The 23,668-nt window shown below is 53.3% G+C and overlaps 1 protein-coding gene across 1 annotated transcript in view; it reads left to right on the forward strand.

Annotated features, from left to right (window-relative positions):
• DLGAP2 (DLG associated protein 2) overlaps window positions 1–23,668 on the forward strand; it is a 693,677-nt gene that overhangs the window by 151,165 nt on the left and 518,844 nt on the right. Inside the window, 1 exon segment of the mRNA XM_049106698.1 lies at window positions 5,270–5,324. Coding sequence (XP_048962655.1) covers window positions 5,270–5,324 — 55 coding nt within the window.

Raw genomic sequence — 23,668 nt, forward strand, 5'->3', positions numbered from 1 at the left:
ACCCTGTTCCTGTCTCAGGCCCTTGTCTCTGGGGCGCTCCCACTGGCTAGGTGGCATGCCCCCCACGACGAACAGGTGATTCTTCTCTCCTTTTTTTAAAAAATGTTTTTTTTTTCCCCCTAACTCTTTATGTATTTTTTCTGTATATTCTGGGATACTTCTTGAATTTCTTTTTCAACTGTTTTTAAAGAGTTTTATTTCCCTTTTGTTTTAATTTCCAAAAACTGTGTTTCTTATTATATAAATTTCCCTTTTATAAGCAGAGTGTCCTATTTTGGGGTCACAGGCAAAACCTCTCCTGTCTTTCTGTGATATTATCACTTTGAAAATGTTGTTTCTGATAATGTTTCCGTTCCCTCTCATCTTGTTGGTCCCTCTCAAAGTGTGGGGGTCTCTTCAAGCGAATGAGCACCCTCAGCTGTGAGTCTTCACAAAGGGTCAGACATTAAGCATTAATATTATTAAAAATAAATAATGACATTATTAATTATTTAATTTTTACAAATTTATTTTTTATTGCTGTTCAATTTGCCACATATTAGAATAATACCCAGTGCTCATCCCATCAAGTGCCCCCCTCAGTGCCCATCACCCAGCCACCCCATCCCCCTGCCCACCTCCCCTTCCACTACCCTTAGCTCGTTACCCAGAGTTAGGAGTCTCTCATGTTCTGTCTCCCTCTCTGATATTTCCCACTCGTTTTTTCCTTCTTTCCCCTTTATTCCCTTTCACTATTTTTTATATTCCCCAAATGAATGAGACCATAATTTAAATGCAATTTACCAACATTTAGTCTGACACCCAGCTAAGCATTCATGCGGAGTGTATGTTTGATGGGTAGACAGGGCTTGTTGGCTGGTGGAGTTTCTGCAGCGAGACCGCGTGGCAAGCCAGTTCTAACTGGAAGGCCTGTGTCAACAGGAGGCGTGTCCTCTTGGCCTGTTTTGTTTCTCAGAGGAGGGTGTCTGGGTGCCCTGCTTGGGGAGGGCGAGGGCAGGGGCAGCTGACTGCCCAGCTGTCCAGGTGCGAGCTTTGTGACGAGCTTCCCTGTGTCCAGCCTCGGTGCACTGTCCCCCTGGCTTGGTCCCAGGCTGTGGGGAAGGGGCCTGGCACAGCCCGCCCACAGCCGCCCCACACCTGCCCTGGACCCGCCAGACCTCTGACCTGTGCCGAGGCCCCACAGCAGCTGTCTTTGGAGATGGTCGGATCCTAAATTTGTGTCTGGGCCAAGGAAGGCCCGTTTCTGCTCCTCCTCTGTCAAACGTACGTTGAAGACTTTTTCATAGGCGCTCCTCACACGTTCTGTCCTTTTGGGTGAGTCTACGTCGCCGCTCTGCCAACAGAAACCCACGACTCACCGTGTGCATCGCAGGGATGGATCTGTGGCCTGCATGGCCGTGTCTGCTTGAGGCTTTGGGGCCGCAGGTTTGCCAGCACGTTTTCCAGCCAGGGAGTGTCGAGGTCACACGGCAGCCTTGTGGGAGGGTGGGTTCTGTACGTCCGTGTGCCTCCTTGTTTAAAGGCACAAGGGACATTCATGGAAAATTTGGAACAGAAATCTTGTTGAGATATGATTGATACACAAGGACCTGCACCACTTGACACGTACGGTTTGAGGAGTTCAGCGGTACATGCCTGTCACCCTCATGGTCAAGGTCAGGGATGCATGCGTCACCTCCCCAAGCGTCCTTGTCCCTTCTCTCTGAGGCACGGGATTGCCGGCCGCGGGTGCTGTGTGCACAGGCTCTGGGGCTCCCCGGCCTGCGGCCAGCCGCTGTGTTCCCGGCCCCAGGTGGTGCTGAGGCACGCGAGGTGTGTGCGCCTCTCTGAGCTAGACGATGCTGCTTTGCCACTTTGTGACGCAGAGAGTCCCCCTTTGGGCCCGTGGGAATCTCTGACGTGCCACACCGAGTACGCTGAGGGTTGTGTGACTCGCTGCAGAGCAGAGATCCTGACTCTAGAGTCTCGGGCTCTGTCCTGTGCTACAACACCCGGGCTGTTGTGCGCACCAAAGACAGTGTGTTGTGCAGCCTGCGTCACCAGTGAGGGGGCATCCCAGTCTGTGAACACTTGGTCTTCAGGATGTGGGACCGTGTGCAAGGCTCACTGTAGCCTCAAACCCACCCAGACCCGCCCCTGTGCCCTTGACCCGACGTTGAGGTGAGGTGCAGCCGGCCTGGGTGGGTGCCTGCCGTGGGCCTGGGGCAAGGTAGGATGACCCTGAGCTGGGTGCTGTGGGAGGACCTGTGAGCTGGCAGCTGTGGGCTAAGGCCAGGAGGAGGGTGTGCGGCAGCCGCGTCCTAGCGCACGTGCTGTGGGCGTCGTGGCCGCGGCCCCTTGGGCCGGGCTCCTGGGAGGCTCGGGAGTCGGCTACTGTGTTTGGTGGGTCCCCCCGCCCCCCCCGCCCCCCTGCTGTGTGCGTGGTGCACTGCCCCCGGTGCCGGCCTGTGGGTACGGCCCCAGAACAGGCAGTCCTGTGGAGCCTGTGAGTCCGCAGGGCCGGAAGGCCAATTGTGTCCCTTCTGCTCCTTTGTGTGGACCCGTGGGGAGGACGGTGCCCTGTCAGTCCCGCTCCTCCACCCTCAGCTCGAAGTGGCCCAGCCTGCCCTGTGTGGTCCCTGTGGCCGCAGCAGGAGGACCCGGGAGGACTGGGAGTGGCTGCCGTGCTGAGCACTAATTGCCCGCCATTGACGTCTACAAGTCCTCATGTCCCCTGCTTGAGGGCATGTGACGGGCCACATGACTGGTTCTCAGGGACGCGGTGGCAGAGGGCAGGGGCGCTGCCTCGGTGGGACCTGTCCTGACAGGTGCTATGGGGGTGCTATGGGGGGTGGAGCCAGGGTGGCATCTGGGGCGGAGCTGGGTGCAGGGATCACCAGGCAGGGGCGGGCCACCTGCGTGGGAGTTGCTGCGGTTTTATAGAGCCACATGTGCTGACCTGTGCATTTGTCTACATCGTGGCTCCCAAGCTCTTTCTTCCCCATGACACAGACACCCCTGCTGCCCCGGTGGGGTGCTGTGATTGCCAGGGCATGACCGGGCCTCGGGAGAGGGTCTTCTTCTCCAGAAGGTGCCCGTGGAGCATGTGTCCCTGCCCAGCTGGGAACCCTCACGTTGGGCAGCACCCCCAGGCACCGCAGGCCTGTCCTGTGGTTCTGTACACTACCCGCAGTCCTGGGCACCAAGGGAGAGCTGCCCTGTCCAGAGAGTGCAGAGCCAGCCCGGGCCCCAGGCTCCGTGCCCGCCTCCCGCCCTTCCTGCTGCTGTGTTTACACATCACCTCATGTGCACCTCTAACCTGCGGGGCCCTCACTCTCCTGTTGAGTTCATGTCATCCGGATGACACCAGCAGCCAGAGCTGGGGGCCGGGTGGCACCGCATGTGGCAGATCCAGACTCCACGTGTGCTTCTTCTTGAAGACATGCATGAGGAATGGAGTCAGCTGTGGAGTTTGGAGCTCAGCTTGGCCCTGGGGAAGCCACTTACCTCCGTTCTGCACATTTCCGCACTAATTCCTCAGGACACTTAACCCAGAAGCAGTGTGTTTGATGATCTCACTCAGGAGACTGCGGTCCAGAGAGCAGTGCAGGGCCCCCCGGCTTCCCCTGGGGGTGGCCCAGGTGGTGGAGGCCCGGGAGGCTGTACGGTCAGGGGTGCACTGCAGGACGTGGTCTGATCTCACTGTGGTGACTCACACCCGCTGGCTCCACGTGGATCTCGTGATGTGCACGTGTTTACAACTTACGGGACCATTCCTTTCCTTTGAGGGACATGGTTTCTCAGGCCTGGTGTTAACTTGTAAGACTTTTTTGGAAATTGCTGTATTGGAAATATAAGTGTATCGGCCATGTAATGAGGAGGAATGAAGATCCATGAGCCCAGGTGTGTGTGTGCACATGTGTGTAACATGCATGTGTGCGTGACTGTGTATTTATTTCCTTTCTGGACCTTGAAAGCCAGGGGCTGGTGAGGGAGAGAATCGTGCCAGGATGATGCCGGGTTCAGACCTGGCTAATGATTAACCTTGATGCTGGGTGCAGGGTGGTGGAGTTAGGTGTTGACACTGTCCTGTGTCCTGTACAGGTTTCTTGCTTCGTTGGTCCCTGATTGTCCCACAGCTGTTGTTCTGTGTCCCAGCTAACTCATTGCACACGTAAGAGACATAGTTTTGAACTTTTAATTCCACATTTTGTATTTACTGCATTTGTATTTGATTATTGCTTTATTCTGCGTCTTTTATATTTGTTTAGAGTAGGAAATTGGTAATACTATTTTGTGTGCAATGGATTATACTTGGCCTGGGTAGGAATTATTCTTTCCTGGGTGTGGAGGGAGGGAAGATGGGGCAGGGGGCACGGAGGAGAGGCATGGAGGGACCGCTGGCCCCATCTGTCAGAATGGGCTGCATGCATGGCTGGACCACGAGTTGGTGGAGGGTGGCCGTGGGCTTGTGGCCCCATGCACTGCCCTCCTTCCTGAGGCAGGACCTCCTTGCCCCAGGGTACGGAATGCCTGCTCCCAGGCTGCGAGTTTTGGAGGAATGGTTGCAGTCACTTCGGTGCAGAATTCATGAAGGAAGCTCAGCTTTTAGTCTGATTGAGTTTAGGACACATAATCCCGAATCCCCACGGAGATCCCTTCATTGCAGATGCTTTCCATCTTTGCCGCTCCCTTGCGGCCCTGGATTTTCTGGGGAAAGCCATTCCCTGTTATTTTCACCTTCCCTTCACTTATCAAATAAGATACTTCCTTCATAATTTCTCCCAAACTGCTAATGTAAACACAGCTCTTTCTTCCCCGTGGCTCTCTGTGACTCATCCTCCATGAAAGCATCTCTCTCAGACCCTCTGAAGCAGACCCCCCCGCTCTACTGCCTCTGCGGTCCTCCACTTTCAGGCTCTAATTGCGTCTAATATTTTAAAAGCCATCACAAAAATTGGTGGGTCCATTTGCCTTATTGTAGGAGTCCCTTGAGTGCAGCTTTCAAGATGCTCCCAGGACCCATTAGGGGCGTACATAAAATAGAACTGCATTAGCATCCTGGAGCAGCATTAACAATGAGCACACCTACCTGATTAACCTTTCTGATGAAAAAATGTATGTCATCAAAAATTTTTCTGTATTGTTTAATTTGTGAGATCATTCTGGGCGTGATGACTCTGTGCCACACTAAATGGGCTTATTAGAAAAATACTTGCTGCAGTTAATGAAACACCTTCCTCAACCTGCACAATAACCAAATGTGTTTTATTTATATGTTTTGAAACAGGTTTTGCCTGGCATTCTGCAGAAGCATTGCTGTATCTTACCAGACAGGAATACAGGTAAATAGATTTTGTTCTCCTCTTTAGAGATGATAGGTTTTATGTTGGTGGGAAATTTGAGAAATACGATTGCATAGTTTAGACATCTTGTTTTTTTTAGCTGCTGTCTTAGAGAAAGATCGTATATTGACTGGAACAAGCATAGACCGGATTGTTGAGTTGCGCGGTGAGTTATAACGTGAGCTCAGAGATCTGTTTTCATTTGACAGAGTAAATAGATTTAGGTGATTGTTGTCTTCGATTATTTAAGGGAAACTGGTTGTCCTCTGCAGTTGAATATATGTGTATCAAGGTAGAATGATTTGTTGATTGTACTTCCTCCTGAGGAAGAGTGCCATTATTGGCTAGCAGGGAATGTGTTTGCAGTCTGTTTGCACTCGGGCTGTCCTTACAGTCAGCGTAGGAACAGGCCAGATGTGTGTCCTTAGAGTCTTGAGGGTCTCAATGGAAATACAGGAGATGGGCGTCTCACCGTGAGAGATGGTACATCGTGTGATTTCTCACAGATGTGAGTGGCTGGAGGTTGTATGAGGTGGCTTGCAGTACTTTTAAGGAAGCACGATGGAGGGGAAACCATCCTGAAAAGAAAGCTTTGGAGCTTTGTTGTGTTAAGGTTCAGAAACAAACAAATGTGAAGATCGTGTGGAACCTGTCCTGTGGGTCTTGGTTACTCTCCCCTAGGGGGTTTCTCGCTTAGGGCATTTTTTTCAAAGGAATAGCAGGTCCTGGGAAGGGGATACGGGGTGCTCTGTCTTTTCTGCCAGGGGCTAGTTCTGAGAATTGCTCCTTTCTGGGATCACGTGGTCTGTCTGCCTCCCAGGATACTTGTGTTGGGTATGAAACAGAGGTGTACAGACATTTCCTTATGTTTTCCAGCTTTAACAAAATGAACTATAATGGACATTGTCAGAGTCTGAAGAGTTGAACATGTTGGGATTTACTCTGCTTTTAATATAAATAGCATAGTAACTACCTAGTATGGTTACTGAATCTCATTCTTAAATGGTCAGTAAGTTATTATTTTATATTATGCATTCCAGTGTAAAACACCAAGTATTTTGGAGAAAAATGGGATCTTTATATTTTTACTTATGATCATGGACAGATTACATCACCAGCCCCATTGTTTTACCAAAAATAGTCTGTAGGATGTTCTCTGTTATCACCCATTCAAACTCTATTGGCTTTGAGCACACTTACAGGGAATTTTGTGGAGAGCATGATTACATATTTTTTGGGCCTCTTTGTATATTCTGGAAGTCTTGGTTAATATTGAAAATATATGAACAGGTCACATATGAAGAAACAAAGATTTCTGTAAACTGTGTCCATCAACAATAGTGATTATAACACAATTTAAAGAAGGAATGATGCGTTTATGTCTTCCAGGCAAGTCTCTGGTTCTGAGAAGCATCAAAATTAATAATAAAATTAATTAAAAATTAAATACCATTCTGTGGGAATCTAACTGGATTTTAAATGTTGAAATGAGTTTTCCGCATTTTAGACAGTTTCAAGTTAATATATTAAATACTGCCAAATTGAGAGGTTTTATTTACTTTCTGTAAGAATCCAAGTAATCAACCTTTAGAACCAAGATAGCCTCCTCCCAGTAGGACTTGAATATTGAGGACATTTGCTAGGCAATTTTCTTTAGAAGGTTTTTATATTATAGAAGTTGTTCTAGAAGACCCAAGGCTATGACAGTAGGCACGAGATGGAAAAGAATCATGTCAAATGAGAGGAAAGAAGAGTCTGTTGAAATGATAATTCAGGCAAAGTGTGAGTTCATTCAGAACTGAAGGATGTGCCAGTTCTGGTTTTTATCATGCCATGTGACCTAGTATGTCTGAAGTTGCTTAATTATTTAGAAAATGTTTGGAAATTTCTTTAGACTCAAATATAATGGTTATTGTTTTTACATTTTAATGACATAAACATTCCTTATGAACTTGAATGAACATTTTTTTTACTTAATGGTTATATTAGAAGCATTTTCACATTTTTTATCATAGACGGTGTTGGAATGGGTAAAGAGTTTCACTGTTGAGAGATGAAAAGTGTTCTGGCGATGGATGGTGGAGATGCTTGCGCAACACGTGTGTGGTGTCATTGAACTGTATGCTGAAAAATGGTTAAGATGGTAAATTTACATTGTGTTTTTTTACCACAATTAAAGACTGGGACAGCTTCGGGATGAGCTGTGGCTATCGTATTGTTTGCTTTTTCTTTTTAGTTATTTTTGAAGTGCTGTTTACTCCATTAGCCTGTGTTTGCCATAGCCGAGTGCCTGGGAGAAGATACACTCTTTTCAGGTGTTGTCACTGATACGGAACTAATGTACTTAGCAGAACTGGTGACCACCTATGATGAGTGACATCAGACCGTGCATCAGAAGTAGTCCTTCTCTGGGTCGGACATGATAAACATCATTTTCTCTTGGTATTTTGATTTCTTGTGATAGTTTTCGTTGAGGACACACAGAGCTGGAGTGATTTTTGTGTCCACCTCTGCAAACTGCCTTATTTTTCATGTTTTCGGGAACAGAGTATTGGGGAGGCAGTGCATGTTTGTCATGAAGGAGAAACATGTGTGCAACCACAAATTTCCACAAAGTTTTTACATTTTAAAGCCATTGACATCAGGCTTTGCTTCCAACCATTCTTCTCTTGTTTCGGGGACGCTGTTTGACCCTTCATCTTGCCTTCAGCTTGCCCCACCCTGGAGAGCCTGGCTGTTGAGTCTGCACACAGGATGAGCACCTGCTGCAAGGATGTGCTCAGGGAAGAATGGCTGATGTGTGGTGGGCCACACAAGTGGACAGTTGGCCTGTTAGCAGCTGTATTGGACTCAAATCCCATACCGGCCTTTATGAGAATTGCTGCTGAGGTGTCTCTGGGCCCCTCCCTCTCTCACCCCCGTTTTGGGGGCACTGCCTCTGGCCCACGTGTGGATGAAGGCAGGTTTTTCACTCAGTCTGCCTCCCTTCGTGGACACTGGCTCCCTGTGTCTAAACTCTGGTCTCTGGTGGGACCCCAGGACACCATGCAGTTACAATAGTCCAAAATGGTGCTCGTTCCTGTATGGTTTAGAAACTTTTTAAAGCAGTGACTTTTTCACGAACATTATTGTATTATGGTTGTCTATTTTCTGCACTAAAGTTAGCCCATGTTTGAGTTTTTTTTAAAAAAGATTTTATTTGTTTATTCATGAGAGACACAGAGAGAGAGGCAGAGACACAGGGGAGAAGCAGGCCCCATGCAGGGAGCCCGATGTGGGACTCGATCTCGGGTCTCCAGGATCACGCCTTGGGCTGAGGGCAGCACTAAACTGCTGAGCCACCCGGGCTGCCCCGTGTTTGAGATTTTATAGGCAGTTTCCACTGTGATGTTGGTGGGAGTAGGAAAGTTGGTTCTTGGCTGCATGTGACTCATGGCGTAAGCAGCTCATCATCTCTCTGTTGCTGTTCCGTGTCTGGTAACATTGGTGTAGTTTCTCTATGACCAAGGTGAGGTAACACATCGGTGGCAACCTCCCGTAAAAGATATAGACCATGGATGTATGTTTCCTGAGCAGTGAGAATTTGAGCAGTGGGGAGGTTGGGAAATACTTCATTCTTGGCTGCTCAGGCTTCCTGAACTTGATTATCAGCGGAGGTGCTTTATCACCATGCTGTTTGGGAAAGTTGTGGGCTTACCAGACTCTCCTGTATTCAGGCTACACCGTGGGCCAGGGGTCTGATCCCACACTTGCGGCCGCACAGCCTTTATCCCATGTCGGTCAGGAGACCGCCTGTTCCACTGCTAAGAATAATGAGTTTCAAGAATGGATTGATTTTGCAGTCAAGCAGCGGTACCACCTGTGCAAAGTTTGATATTAGCAACTGAACCAGGACGGAACACATGGTGGACTTTGATTGTTTGAGATGCGTTGCACCCCTACTTGATGGAATGAAAAATGTGAAATAATTTGTATATAAAATTTGGGGCAGCAAGATATTAAGTATTTTCCATACATTTTTGTGGAGCTGATTTCTCTGTGTTTGCAGACGTGTGCTGTGATTTCTACCGAGGGCAGAGGCATCATTGATTGTTGTTGCTGGGTCCCTGCCCGCAAGAGGCTGGTCAGTGATTGGCAGCACGAGCAAGGCCAGGAAGCCTTGGTGTCTGTGCTTCTAGTGCTCCCACCACTCGTTGCTGAGGGTCTAAGAGGAGTTCTCGGACCCCTGCCCCCTCGAGCTGGTGAGAGCTGGCTCTCCTGCACGGCTGTCACCGACTCCTGCCTTTGCGTCCTTCCCTGGGGTGTTCACCTGCGGAGTACAGTCATCGTGGGCTCTCCCTGTGGTGGCACATTGCTCAGTTTTGGGTCTCGGCTAAATAAAGTCTTGAAGTTTAATGTTTGTATTTAGTATCAAAAATCTGTAGAGGTCGAACAAATTTCATATCATTTCTATTTGGTTATAGAGTCTAAATGCCTGATTCTGTAAGGCTTTAGAAGCCCGTGGGGTGGTAGACTTAATTACACGTTATTGAATCCTCAGTGAGTACAGCTATTGAAATATGGACCCGACTGGGGCCGTTTGCAGTTGGAGTTCAAAGTGGCAGAGGGAGCATAGCTGTTGAAACAGCAGCAGAGATTATGTTTGGTCCGTCCCAGTCCCCTGTGTCTTCAGAGCTGAGGTTTTAACAAAGCTTTTGATCTCCTGATGGGCACATACAGGAAAATCAGTGAATGAGCTTGTGCTTTTCTGCAGCCCTGCCTCAGAGGACACGGTTCCACACCTGGGGGCGTAGGGAGGCTGGCAGTGCACGCGTGGGTAGGACTCCAGCTCATTAGTTTCACACCCAGTGGGCGTGATTCCTGAAGCTCTGCACATGGTCGCCGTGTCTCCCAGCGTTGGGTCTGAGCTCTGCAGTGACAGAGAACATGGCACCCTGTGTGTCTCTGGTGCTTGGGCCTTAAAAGGCTCTTCTGTGTTGCTTTTGGCCAGTCTTTCAACATCCCTGTGAGATGGGGAATGTCACCTCATCTTGCAGAAGAGGAAGTAGATCCAAAAGTATGTGTGACTTTCCATGTGGTCACAGGCTGGTAAATACTTGGCTGGGATGTGACTAGGTATGTTCACTCTAAGTCACTACATGACTCCACAGCGACCCTGAAGAGGTCCTTACTGGCTCAGGTGTGACTTTCCTACCAAATATGGTGCCAAAGAAGCCATATGGGCCAGGGGTGCCAGGGACAGGCCACCAGGGCGGCTCCTGGAGCTTCCGGACAAGGTGGGTCAGCACTCTGGATGGGCCCGTTGCCACAAAGCTATCCAGTTATGTGGGACGTTTACCCCCATGGGATGCTGAATGTGCTCAGCATGTCAGGTGAACAGCACTGGAACAGACGAGGTGAAGGCTGAGGTGCACTTCAGTCACAGAGCAGATGGCAGGTAAGTTTCTGTTACGCAGACACTGAAGTTAGTTATCAATCAAACCCTCCGAGGTGCGCGGGGGGCAGGGGGGATGCCTTGCACTGTGGCTTGGGGTGGGAACGACAGCGGCCGCCTCGGGGGGACGAGCAGGGCGGACAGGAGCCAGAAGGCGCCCTCCGCGCTCAGCCCGTGTCTCTGTGGCCTGGTGACAGGTGCTTCCCTCCCCGTCCATCAGCCAGGGACAGAAATAAATCCTCATGTGCTGGAAAGGCCTTTATTACATAAACTGAGTTTCTGACTTTATTAGAAACCCGAGTTGTGCAGTTTAATTACTGCCGGAATGAAAGGTTACAGATCAATAGTTTTGAGGCCAAAACTTTTTTTTTTTCCCCAGATGGCTTATTTGTAACCCCGAGGGCCTGCTTCTTGCCTAGCTGGCATCTCTGTGCCGAGTAGCAGAGTGTCACGCCTTTGGGAAGGTGACACGAGGCAGAGTTCCAGCTCCACTCACCCCAGAGCGAGTGCTTCTGTGCAGTGAGTGGATCTATTTAACGACTGTGGTCTCTGGTTTAGGGGCAGCTTAATGTGGAGACATAGGGCTCTGGGACTCCAGGCTGCACGTGGTTTGGACACGTCTCCACCAAGTGTTTCATGGCTGATCCTGCCACCTGAGCCCACCTGTTTTCATGATTCCCCCCCCCAAATTCCTGGCACTGTCACATGTTGCTGCTCTGGGGGAACCGTGGGGTCTTCCCCCGATTGCCGGGAGGGCCTGAAGTCGCTTCTCACCCGGAATGCTGTGCTCCGGGGAGGTGCTCAGGTCCCTGGGTGCCAGCCCCAGGCTAGCATCCTGCTGGAGCACTGGGGGCCTCTCGGCACCGAGTGAGGCCACCACGTCCATGGCCCTTGGTGTGTTTTGGGACAGACACAGGATCGTGGAGGAGAGCCTCCTGAAGTCGAGACAGTCTTCTGTTTGGGTTCCCTGAGGCTGTGTGGCTCCAGCTGTCGCCCCGAGTACAGCCCACCCCACGTCCCCCGTGTCCACCACGTGGGGTCCCGGTGCTGCCGTCTGCCTCTGAGGAGGCTTGTCTGGATGGGGAGCATGGCAGGGGTTCCGGGGCCGCCTGCTGCCCTCCTGCTCCCAGGGCCCGAGTAGCCTCATTGTGTCTCTGAGGGCACATTTGCAGAAGGGTCTGGATCCACCTACTGTGTGTCTGTCGTCTGTCTGCCATCTCCCCACCACTCCGTCCGGGCATCTGTCTGTCCGCGGCCTGCCCCCTCCCCACATGTCCCACCCACCTGCCTGCACCACTACTCCCCGGGGGTTCTTCTGGCTCATTTTGTCACTCGTTAGTTTGTGTGTTGCTGTCACGCAACAAGAAATAATTGTAGGGCCTGTAAGTTAAAGCAACCTTAAATTCCTTCCAATGTGAGACAGAAAACCGACGGACTGTCCTACCTTAGGGCCGATCATGAAATCCAGCCTGGGCCTTGTTAGTCGCCAGCACTGGAGAAGGAAGGGTTTCAGGGTACCTTGTGGTATTTATTGCTCCTGTGCCGAGGGCCGGGCTCCAGAAACCAGGAAGGGAGCCCCTGGAGAACTGGGTCACGACTGGGGGGAGCTGGATGCCCGGAGGACAGACACCTTCCTGGGCTTGTGTCCCTGAGAACAGAGTGATGCCCTGCGCCTTCCCTTGGACAGGAAAGGCCATTCCCCTGGGCCTGCCTCGGTGGGCACAGGGGCATATGGGGCCGCCGGTCTTTATTCCTCCTCACTGATCTTCCTGGGCTGTGTGTGACATTTGCAGGAGGGAAGGCCTGGAAGCAGCTTCCTTGGTTTCCCCTCGAGGAAGACTCAGCCAGGGTTGGACCTGCCTGTTGTGTCCTGGACACTGCTGTGCACACATGGCACCAGGAGGGCAGCGGGAGGCAGAGGGAGGGCCGTGCCAGTGCCCTTAGAGCCTGCTGAGTTCATGGCATGGGTCTACTGGGGAGCTCTGGCAGTGCTGGTCTTCGTGGTTCTGGGCCTGGATGGGGGCTTCTGGGACTTCCGGAGGCTGCATGTCCATGGGCATGGCCCTGCAGGATTTGGGGCCGGTGAGGCCTGTCGTGGCTGGCGGCCTCGCCGTGTCCTCACCTACACAGAGCAGGGAGGGGGCCTCTCTTTCCTAAGGGCCCCCCCCATGACTGAGTCACCTCCCAGAGACCCCTGTCCTGACACCACTGCCTTGAGCTTTCGGGGGACGCAGCACGGTGTCTCTCAGCTACTGCACGCTCAGCCACATAGGCTCTTCTCCCTTGAAAATGTTCATTTTGGTGCTTACACAGCTGAGTCTGGTTGGGTCATTGGGGTCATCATATTTCCCATTGGGGGAAGCTCCGTTCTGGGTGAGAGAAGCCATCTTGGGGGTGAGTAGGGCCAACCCTGCAGAGTTCTCTGCCTCTTCCGTGATGAGGAGGACATAATGCTAGTGGTTTTGGCATCCTCGTGAGGACCATAATTTCTTTTTTAAAAAATTATTTTTAAAGATTTTATTTACTTGATAAAGCACATGAGCAAGGGGAGGACAGGCAGAGGGCAAGGGAGAAGCAGATTCCCGCTGACCAGGGAGCCCAACGTGGGGCTCCATCCCCAGATCCCAGGATTGTGACCTGAGCTGAAGGCAGATGCCTCATCGACTGAGCCATCCAGGCGTGCCCCCAGGACCTGAACTTCTGAGCCAATTCACATGTTAGGAAAATGTGTTTCCCCAGGAAACCTTATTCCTTGACCCCGATTCTTTGTCTTTATCACTTTCACGACAACATCTGAAGGTATGTGTGTTCTCTGGTGAAGGAAGATCAAGAATGAGTAAATACAGATTGGATGGCTGTGTGACTGTCTCGACTTTGAGACCCCTCATTGTTGGTTTGTCGTGTGTAGAGACAAGTCCTTGGGTCATGTTGAGATCTATAGCCGTGGTCCCATGTTGATGCTGCTGCAGTTTGGGGGTTGGGTGCTTGAAATCCAAATGAATTTTCTCAAATTTCCTGGTCTTTCCAGAGTTTAGATCTCCATCTCTGAACCATGCAGGTTGTTGTGTGTGCATGCACCTGTGTTACAGAAATCCAAAAGGTTTGATTTAAGGTTCCTATTTCATTTTAAAGATTTTTGTTTATTTAAGAGAGCGCATGTGATGAGCCGGCGCAGAAGGAGGAGCTGCCTCTAGGCCGAGTGTGGAGCCTGACGCAGGGCTTGGTCTCACAACCCTGAGATCGTGACCTGAGCCGAATGTTTTCAAATATGCCTCTGCCATCCGGGTGCAGTTAGTTACTGTCTTTTAAAATTTGGAGGGTTGGTACTTTTTCCTCAGGCTTTGGTGGGAGGTGGGGCTTATGGAGTTGTTCTCTCGTCATCCCAGGCAGCAGCCGTGCCAGCTCTCGCTGCCTCCATGTGCTGCCGGGGGGCGGGAGGGGGGGCAGATGCAGCCCTGAGGGAGGACAGTGTGTTAGGCTTTGTGGCCTCTCCACGTCCACTTCTGCTCGGGGGGGGGGGGGCTCTTGAGCAGGGGTCCACTATTTTAGAGAAGAAGAACTGATAGATCTTTGTGCAGTCTATTCTCTGGACAAAGAACTACGTAATACCTTGTGGATAACCTGGCAGTGGCTATAGGGGCTTTTTTTTTTTTTTTTTCTCCCAGGAAGATAATTATGTTAACCCACATGGTTGTTTGGTTTATGTTCTTAACTAAAGAAGCATTACTACGTCCCATTCATTGATAGCTCTTTAGATACACAGGTATTTGGATTATCACAAAGCAGCTTGGATCAAAGATGAGATGATGTATAATTTTACAAGCTAATGAAAGCACCGAAGCATACTATTTTACAGAATATCCTCATATCTGTGTGTAGACAGCGCTTTAGAGCCATATCTTGAGAGTCAAAAATCTTCACTGTGTAAAAACGCACTATTGGTCCTAAATTGATACAATCTGATAATGTAGTTAAAGTTGGCTTTGCCTCCCTCACAGCAAGTTGTCCAACGATCCTGCCTAAGTGGTGGAGTGCTGGGGAGCCTTGGATGCGGCCTGTGACATGGCCCCAAGGGGAGGCCTGTGTGTGTTCACAGCCTGCCACCTTCCTGGAAGAGTTGGGGGGCTGGCTGGGGTTGGGCAGGGCAGAGAGGGGAGTCCACTGAGCCACCCTGCCTGCAAGCAGCTGGGGAAGCACAAGTCACCTGCTCCCATGTGGCCCTGGGCTCCCCCGAGGACAGAGGCATTGTGACCCTGGAGGATGTGAGGCCTGGAGAGGGGTGGCATGGAGCAGGTGTGTGGGGTGAGAGCACACGGGGCCGGCCCTTCCTGCCGGATGGACACCGGCCTCGGGCTGTCCTGTCTGTGGTTTGTCCAGAACTCTTCCCTTTGCTCTGAAGAGTCTTAAACTCAGAATGTCTTGGAGCTTGGGTAGTCGCTTCAATAGCCTCCTCCATCCCATGTCTGTAACTGGCCTGGGGTGGGGGCCCAGGCCCACCCCCAGCTCAGTGACTCTCAGGAGGACTCCCAGGACTCAGCATGCACTTGTGCTGCTCACGGAGACTTATCACAGTGACAGTAGGCAAAGGGAGAGGGCAGGGGACATGCCCAGGGGAACCAGGCCAGCTTCCGGGTTGGTCCTGTCGGTCACACAGGACATGCCATGTTCCCCAGCAGTTGACTGTAGGACACCTGTGGAGCATCATCCCCAGGAGGCTGTAGGGACCAGCACTCGGGGTTGTTATGGGGACTGGCCATGCATCACTCCCCGCCTGGCATGTCCAGACACCCAGACCTCAGAGGAAAGCAGGCGCTCGGCACAAATGTTGTCACTGGCACTAACAGTTCAGGCATGAACAGCCCCTTATCAGTTAGGCAACTGCCCCCAGGCAGGTCTCCTCCTACCCTGTCCTGTTAGTGACTCTGAGCCGGTGCACTGCCACCAGGCACCCCAGCCCTGCCAGAGGGAGCTGAGATGTGGATGCTGCATCCTGGAAGTAAGTACATGCTCGCCTCCCCGGCTCCTCCCCAACTCCCCCTCCCCAGGTCCTCCTCTCTGGCTCCTCCTCCCTGGCTCTCCCCCTGCAGCTCTCCTGCCCGGCTCCCCTACCCTGGCTCTGCGGGCTCTGAGTGAGCAGTGAGAAGTCTGTGGGGTGAGAGCTGAGCAGAGAGAGGTGGGCCTATCCTTGGATCATGTCGCCCGCCTGTTCTAGTACAGTCTGCTGTGGGCCCCAGGATGAGTGGTCGACATACGGTGATTCTTCAAGCAGGTGATTGTGGATGATCAGTATGTGCCCAGTTTCCGGTGTTACCTAAGTGTTTTGGTGACAGTGGGAGAGGCTGTATCAGAGTTGCCAGCAGATGCCACTGTAAACCAGAAGCCTGCTCTGCTCCTGACCTGCTGGCAGCACCTGCCGTGACCCCAGAGGGGCTTTTTCAGTAAAGCACAGGTGTGTCCTCAACTCCTGATGTGAGGCGATCCTTAAATTTCTTCACATCACTGAATTTCTGCTTCTGAGATAGAAGGCGGTTTTAATATTTGCCTGCAAAACATATTTTATTAGTTTTTATGGAAGTGTAATGGACATACGGTGTCATCAGTTTTAGGTGTATAGCATCAGACTTGACAATTGTGTTGTTACGGCATGCTCACCACCATCAGTGCATTACCATCCGTCACAAACAATATTATCAGTGTTGCTAACTCTCTTCCCTATGTGGTACCTTTCTACCCTGTGACTTTTTTATTTTGTAACTGGTAATGGGCAAAATGGGTGATGGGGATTCAAGGGACCAACTTCCAGGCATTTTATTGTAAAAATACTCTGGATTAAAAGTAAAAGTTTTTTTTTTTTTTTAATAAGGGTTTATTCACCTTTGATGGAACTTGTTACAGAGTTGTAAAAATGAAGTTTTAAGCACTGTCCAACTAGAAGGCTCAGGGTGATTTTTTGGTGTGCTTTGTGTCTGAGCATCTTTTAGTATTTGCAGCCACAAACTATATATAATAGAAGTGATTTTAGTATGTAATTTAATATCTGTGCTTTAAAGTTCAATGAAAGCATCAGATAAGGACAGTGATGGATTTTTCCAACAAGGGCTTGCTTATTTAGCAGTGCAATTTCACTGCTAAACAGGTATTCAGGTGGCACATAAATCATGCCTCACACACTTGATTTATAGTAGCCATCCTCTCAGGTGTGAGTTGGGTAATGTGCAGGAATATTAAGAACTGACACACAGATAATGAAAGAAAGTTAAAGAAAGTGCTTCTTTGGGGGAAATGAAGCCAGGGACTGTGTGCAGTGCCCAGAGCTGGCTTCAGGGCAGGCTCTGCTCTGCATCGAGCCACGGTGTCCTTGGTGTGTCAGATGGCCTGGTCCATAAGGGAGAAGCGGGGCCTCCATCACACAGGCAGGCAGGTTTTATTCTTGGCGCCTGGTCCACTGGCAGCATCTCTGGAGTGACATGCAGAGCCTCTGCTGGGAAAGTGCCATGGTGGCTCTGACACCCGCTGGGGGGCGGAGGGCACTGATGTCCATTCGGATCCCCCAGGGTCAGGATGGAAGCTGACCGGTGACGGTGACCCCCTCATACAGAACACCCAGCGCATAGTCTGAAAAGCATTTTTTAAATTGAACTGAATATGTGCTTTTCTCAGATGACTGGTGCCCTGTGACTGTGGAAGCAATGTAGGAGGAAAGCATAACTAATTAAGGGAGAGTGTCTTGGAGAGTAGTGTTTAAAATAATTAAACAATCAAAGACTGCCAAAGGTCTGAAGTTTATTAGCCGCCTGCCCAAGTAGCGTAGCAGCGGCACAGCAGGCGAAACGGCTGGGAAGTGATTTCAGGGTCAGTTCAAGCCAACAATATCCTCTAACGACATCGACCCTTGAAGCTGCTGCGAGCTGGTTCTTGGCCGTGTGTGCGACATGATCACACAGGTCAGGTCAGGTCAGGAGGGCGTGAGTGGGGGTGTGTGTGGGGAGAGCACTTCTCTACTGTGCAGTGTTCACCAGGGCCAGTGTTAGCATCTGTGTCGAGCCATCTGATGCTCATCTCTGTCCTGAAGCAGGAGGACATGAAGTCAGTCCCGTCCACGTGCAGCACTTCACCAGCGGAGAGTGGAGCAAGATGAGGACCCCGTCCTCAGGGGGTGCCTGTTTTCATAGGCACAACGTCAGTGCCAGCAAATGGGGCTGCTGTACAGGGGCCAGGGTTGGAGCACGTTGGGGGAGGCCGTCCAGGCGGTTTGTGGAGCGGCAGGCTGTGGTCCCTGTGGAAGATGCGCCAGCCCGGACGGGGGTTGGATGCGCGACCCTGCAGGTGCATTTCAGAGGCCTCCAGACGTGGTCACTGCCTGGTCCTTCTAAGGTGTCCTTGGTTTGTGAAATTCAGGCATCTCAGAGCTGTGGACGGGTGGATTTATACGGGTCTGGATGGGGCCTGTCACCGAGGACCATGGCGCAGATGGCACATGGGGTGCTGTGGATGCACTTGGATTTCATGTGCAGAATGAGCTTCCCTCCTGTCTCTGGATGGAGGTGGGTCAGACAGAGGGGAGGACCCCGCGCTGTGTGTGCTGGTGGAAGGGCTGGCTTCGCGCTGGGCCCGGGACTCCGTTACGGCCGCCTGTGGACGTGTGTGCAGAGAGCTCGGTTACCATTCCTAGGTTGTCCGCGTGGTTCAGAGAGCAAATCTCATGGGAAGGATAGATGAATGACGAAGAGGAACATGCTTCCTTCCCCGCTGACTGCCCTGTGTGTACCTGTGCCCTGTGACACACAGGTCGTCCTGTGCTTTGGGGAAGAGCTGGGATCCTGGGAGCTCATACTGGCCCTCACGCATGGCGCATAAGCAAGGAGGATGGCGTTTGAGGCCAGGCCTCTTCAGGTCTGGTGTTTGGGCTCCTTCCGCCGGAATGAACGGACGTGCTGCAGATCCGAGCCCCGAGTGCTGGGAGTTGTGTTCCTGGGCCCTGAAGTGCCCCCTGCCCCGGGAACGTGCCTTGCACGGGGCGGCACCAGGGAGGGACGTGCAGAGCACAGGAGGTCTAGCTCAGCGGCTCCTGCTCTGTGTGCAAAAGCAACGTACCCTGAGGTTAATTTTTTACAAACATAGACTCTAGGTTATTGTTTGCTCCCCTAGAAGGTGAGGAATGGCTCCCATGGTGGGTGAGGTCCCCAGGGCCTGGTAGAGGCCATGGTGGGAGCAGGGGGTGCTCACCTACCATGGACTCCCTATTTCTGCCCACAGCTTCCTAGGGGGAGACATGGGCTCCAGGGGGCAGGAGGGGGTCAGCCACACCGGGGGTGGCCAGCGCCCACCCTGCGGAGGGGTTAGAGGTCAGAGAAGCAGGATGTGCCAAAGGGAGCCGTCTACTTCCCTTGTGAGTACAGCTTGGCCTTGGGGAGCCTCTCAGCTCGGCTGGGGCTATCGTGCATTCATGCTGTCTTCTGCTGTGACAGTAGGGACCGGGTGCGCCCTGCAGGGGCTGTGCCTCAGGGGAGCCAGTTCTTAGGCTGCGGATACAGAGCCCACACCCGAGCACGGCCTTCACGGGCTCTGGCACGTGAGCCACGTCCACTTGTCGCACTCAGCCTAGGGCCAGGTGCCAGGCGGCTAGGGGTGGCCCCAAGGCCAGAGCCATGGACTGGTCTCCCTCCTGGACGTTTGCAGCTGGTCCCTTGGCCCCCCGCACCCCAGTCTCACCCCCTCCCCCTGAGGAAAGCACAGTGATGGCTCTTGAGTGCTTCCGTTTCTCCGTGCATCCTGCGTGGCCCCGCGTGGCCCCTCTGCCAGGGAATTTGTGAGCTTTTCCCTCGGGACAGGCATCTCTGTGTCTGTGTGCTGGCCGCACCCAGCGAAAACAAATTCCCGGCAGAATCTCGCCCAGGAACCTGGTGCGGGACGGCAGGGGCTGCAGGGGCGGACGTCAGCCATGGGGACGGCATCGGGTGAGGGGCTGCTGAGGCTGCGGCGGCCCCAGGACGGGAGTCACGTGGCCCCAGCATCTGGTGGGGGCATCACAGACCTGCCGGCTCCCCAGGGGGGTGGGGAATGCACTTCCTGGGCCTTGTGAACAGGACAAAGGGGCTGATTTGGAGGGAAGTCAGGAGCAGAGCCCCCCCCCCCCACCCCGTGCCCGTAGCCCCCCAAGCAGGCGCTGGACCCCGGCCCTGACCTCCTTGTCATAAGTTGAACAAGGGTGTCCGTTCCGTGCTCGTCTCGAGGGTTTGTGGACTCCACTGCGAGGAGGCAGGGCAGGGTGAGGCTGGCGGGGTCGGGGGCACCGAGCACGGGAATTACTGCCATTCTCGGCAGCTCTTAGAACCCCCAGGAGTGGATGCCGGATTGGGGAAGTAAGAGCCTGCCGGCTCCTGGGGCAGGTAAGCGGCGGGAGGGCTGGGCAGGCGCCTCTGATGCGTTTGAATGCCGCGGGCCCCGGAAGGCTGGAGGTGAGGGACGCCGTTCACCCTGTGCAGCCGTGAATCCCCGTATGGCCCCGACTCCCCCAGACCTCAGCTGCTCCCAGCCTGCTGTTGACCAGAAACCTTGCCGATCACGTGACAGTGCGTGACGCACATTTTGTACGTTACCTACTGTATTCCTGCGACCCGTAAGCCAGAGAAGAGGGTGTCGTTAAGGGGGTGGTGGGGGACAGAGACACTGCTGTATTGATGGGGAAGCATCCCTGGATAAGTGGCCTGCACAGTTCTGACTGCGTTGTTCTGGCTCCCGCGGGAGTCTGCCCGGGGATGCTAAGCAAGGTGACGGTGGGCGTGGGGCCCTCTGTGTCAGTGCCACCGGGTCCTACAGCCCACCAGTGGGGACAGCAGGGTGGCCCTGAGCTCCCTGGTCCTGCTGCTGGACCGTGGCCAGCAGGGCCGTGTGCTGGTGTGTGCACTGGTCTGCTTGCCGTTTGCTGTTGTATATTTAGTGGGTTCCCTGCGCAGCCTCCGAGGTGTGGCCCTGCTGGTCATTAGGGAAGCAAGCGTCCTATCTCTGTGAGGGACGTTCCTCATGGCCCAGTGTTGGAACTGGTGTTGGGATATGTCAGAGAGTCCTGGACGCCACCAGGACAGCACCATGTCCACGGTCCAGTGCACGGTCCAGCCCACGGCCCTCGAACCAGAGTTCGGGTCCACCTGGCACGTTACAGCTCCAGGTGAGACGTTTGCTGTGCTGGGGTGCCGGGGGTTGTGGACGGGCCTGCTGTCGTCCCCATGGTGGCGTGTGGGCAGGCAGGGTGTGGGAGGAGCAGTGGGCCACCCTGCTGCAGGCATGTAGATGCTCAGCGGCCACTCACAGGACTGAGTCGGTGACACTGGGAGGTGCTGTACAGCTGAGGAGTGGGCACTGGGGTGGTGTGCGTGGGACACTCCTGGAACACCGTGCGACCCTTGTCACCTGGAGTCACTGTAAACAGTGGGAACACACAGGAGGAGGAGTTGCTTGGTGATGAGTCACCCAGCAGGAGGGTCTCCATGTGTGTTCCTGGGAGAAGACGTGTTGCCTCGGTGCTAGTAGGACCTGAAGCCGCAGCGCACCGGGGGTGGGAAGGCCTTGAAGACCATAGGTGTCAAGGCCTGACTTCAGGGACGCCCGGGGGGCTCAGCAGTGGAGCATCTGCCTTCAGCCCAGGGTGTGACCCCGGGGTCCCGGGATCGCGTCCCTCATCGGGCTCCCTGCAGAGAGCCTGCTTCTCCCTCTGCCTGGGTCTCTGCCTCTCTCTTTGTGTCTCATGAACAAATATATAAAATCTTTTTTTTTTTTTTTAAAGCCTGGTTTCATAGATAGTTTCCCGTGGGTCCATGGGGCAGCAGCAGTCGGGGGCTAAGACAGGAAGACTCCTGTGAGTGTCCCTTGGACACTGGCCTTGATTCCCCTCGGCCATCCGGTGACAGCATGGCCCATGTCTCCTTACACCTGCGAGGAGGCATTGGGCTGGGCTGTCGTGGTTCATACAGTGAGTTATTTCCACTCAAGTGGACTGCTGAGAAAGGACACCCCCAAAGCCAACGTATATGAAACACACTGAAGAAATTGCTTTTGTCCACGTGGCTTTGCTTCCTTCCTCATCTCAGAAATTAATTTTTCCTTCTATTGCAATTCAATTTTCTATGCTTTTCAAAGGAGGAATGAATGGTCTTGCTGCTGCATCATGAGTTTCCTGCACGTTTCAACTTGAGATGGGCCACCTGATGCATGTGCAGGGTCGAAGGCGAAGAATCCTGGTGCCTTCTTTCTTTTTTTTTTTTTTAATTTTATTTATTTATTCATGACAGAGAGAGAGAGAAAGAGAGAGAGAGGGAGGCAGAGGGAGAAGCAGGCTCCATGCAGGGAGCCCGACACAGGACTCGATTCCAGGTCCCCAGGACCACATCCTGGGCTGTAGGTGGTGCCAAACCACTGGGCCACCAGGGCTTGGTGCCTTCTTTCTACAGCATTTACAGAAGTAACTGCACAAACCAAAGCCATGCGGCGCCTCACTTTCCTAAAGAAATGAAGACCACAGAACTCAACCTGACCTATCGATCATCACGCGGTCACTGCATTTGTGGGGGTGCTCCGTGAACTCTGCTGGTTGTGGTACCCATGACGAGAAACGTGATGTTTTATCTGCTGTGGGAGGCGGCTAGTGAGCGTGCAGTGGCCGTGCTTGCTGTGGAACCACGCAGCCAGGCCTGCAGGGAAGTGTGCTAGAGTGACGAGGGGAGCTGGGCAGGAGGCTCTGTGAGGACTCAGCAGCTGCCCTTCATGTGAGGAGCCCGGGCCAGGCAGGCTGGGTTGTCTGGGTCCTGGAGGATCCTAGACGGGCTTGGGGGCCCAGAACCATAGTGCATTCGGGGCTCGGTTGTCCCTGCGATGCCAGGAGGAGGCAGGAGGCACCAAGTGGGGAGGAGACACCCAGAGCAGATGTCACTGCCCCTTGAGTGGACAGAAGGCAGGCCTCGTGGGGTCTGGAGCCGCAGAGCCAGTTCACCTGGGGCTGTGGCCCAGAGCCACTCTGTGCCGGAGCATGGGCGAGGGTCCTGGCCTTGCAAACGCCAGGGGGGTCAGAGGGACATGGGTTTGAGAGTGGAGGGGTGAGGCCGTAGTGTGCAGATTCCTGTGGGATTGCACGGGGAGGGGGTATTCTGTGGGCTTTGGAAGAGCGTGTGGCAGTGTCGGGGGGGGGGGGATCTCCCTCAGGCCTGGAGGGAGCGGGGGGCAGGGGTGCTGCAGAGTCCTGAACTCTGTGCAGAAGGACACCGCGGGGCGGGGGGGGACGGGCCATGCAGCAGCGCCGCGTCGTCGTGTGTGGAGGATCCGCATAGACCCGTGTGCATGGGAACTGGGGGCACCTGTGTCACCGGGCCGCCCCCCGCTCTCCAGGGCTGCACGTGCCGCAGATCCCGCCACATCAGCCTGGGAAGGGGTCCCCTCTGCCGCCTCCCAGCTCAGGGGAGCCAGGAACACAGGCAGGAAGATACCAGGTCCTGCTGCTGCTTTGGGTCCCAGGCCCTGGAGACCCTGGGGCTCCTGCCGCTTCTGCGGCTCCTGGAAAGGTCCTTCCTGCACCTGGAACTCAGACGCAGCCCCGCTGGCTGCCCCCATGCAGGCTCCCTCCGGCCACGCGGCGTCCTTCCCGCTCCGGCACTCTCCACCTGCTGCTCATCCGACCGTCTGAGGTCCGCCGGGCCTTGGCCCGCGCTGTGGCCCCCAGGTGCCCGCGCACCGTGCTGTTCACGCAGCGGAGGGGGGGGTGGAGGCGGCTTGGCATTTGTGTCCAAAGAACCTTTATAATCCCCTTATACCTGTGCCCTCCGTTTTTGGGGAATCCAGACTGGGATGGACGTGAAAGTCTGCCTGTTGCTTCTCCCTCCAGCTGCCGGTGGCATTTAGGACCGTGGTGGGATCCACTGGG

Source organism: Canis lupus, chromosome 37 (assembly GCF_003254725.2).
Source record: "Canis lupus dingo isolate Sandy chromosome 37, ASM325472v2, whole genome shotgun sequence".
In the NCBI taxonomy this organism is placed as follows: domain Eukaryota; kingdom Metazoa; phylum Chordata; class Mammalia; order Carnivora; family Canidae; genus Canis; species Canis lupus.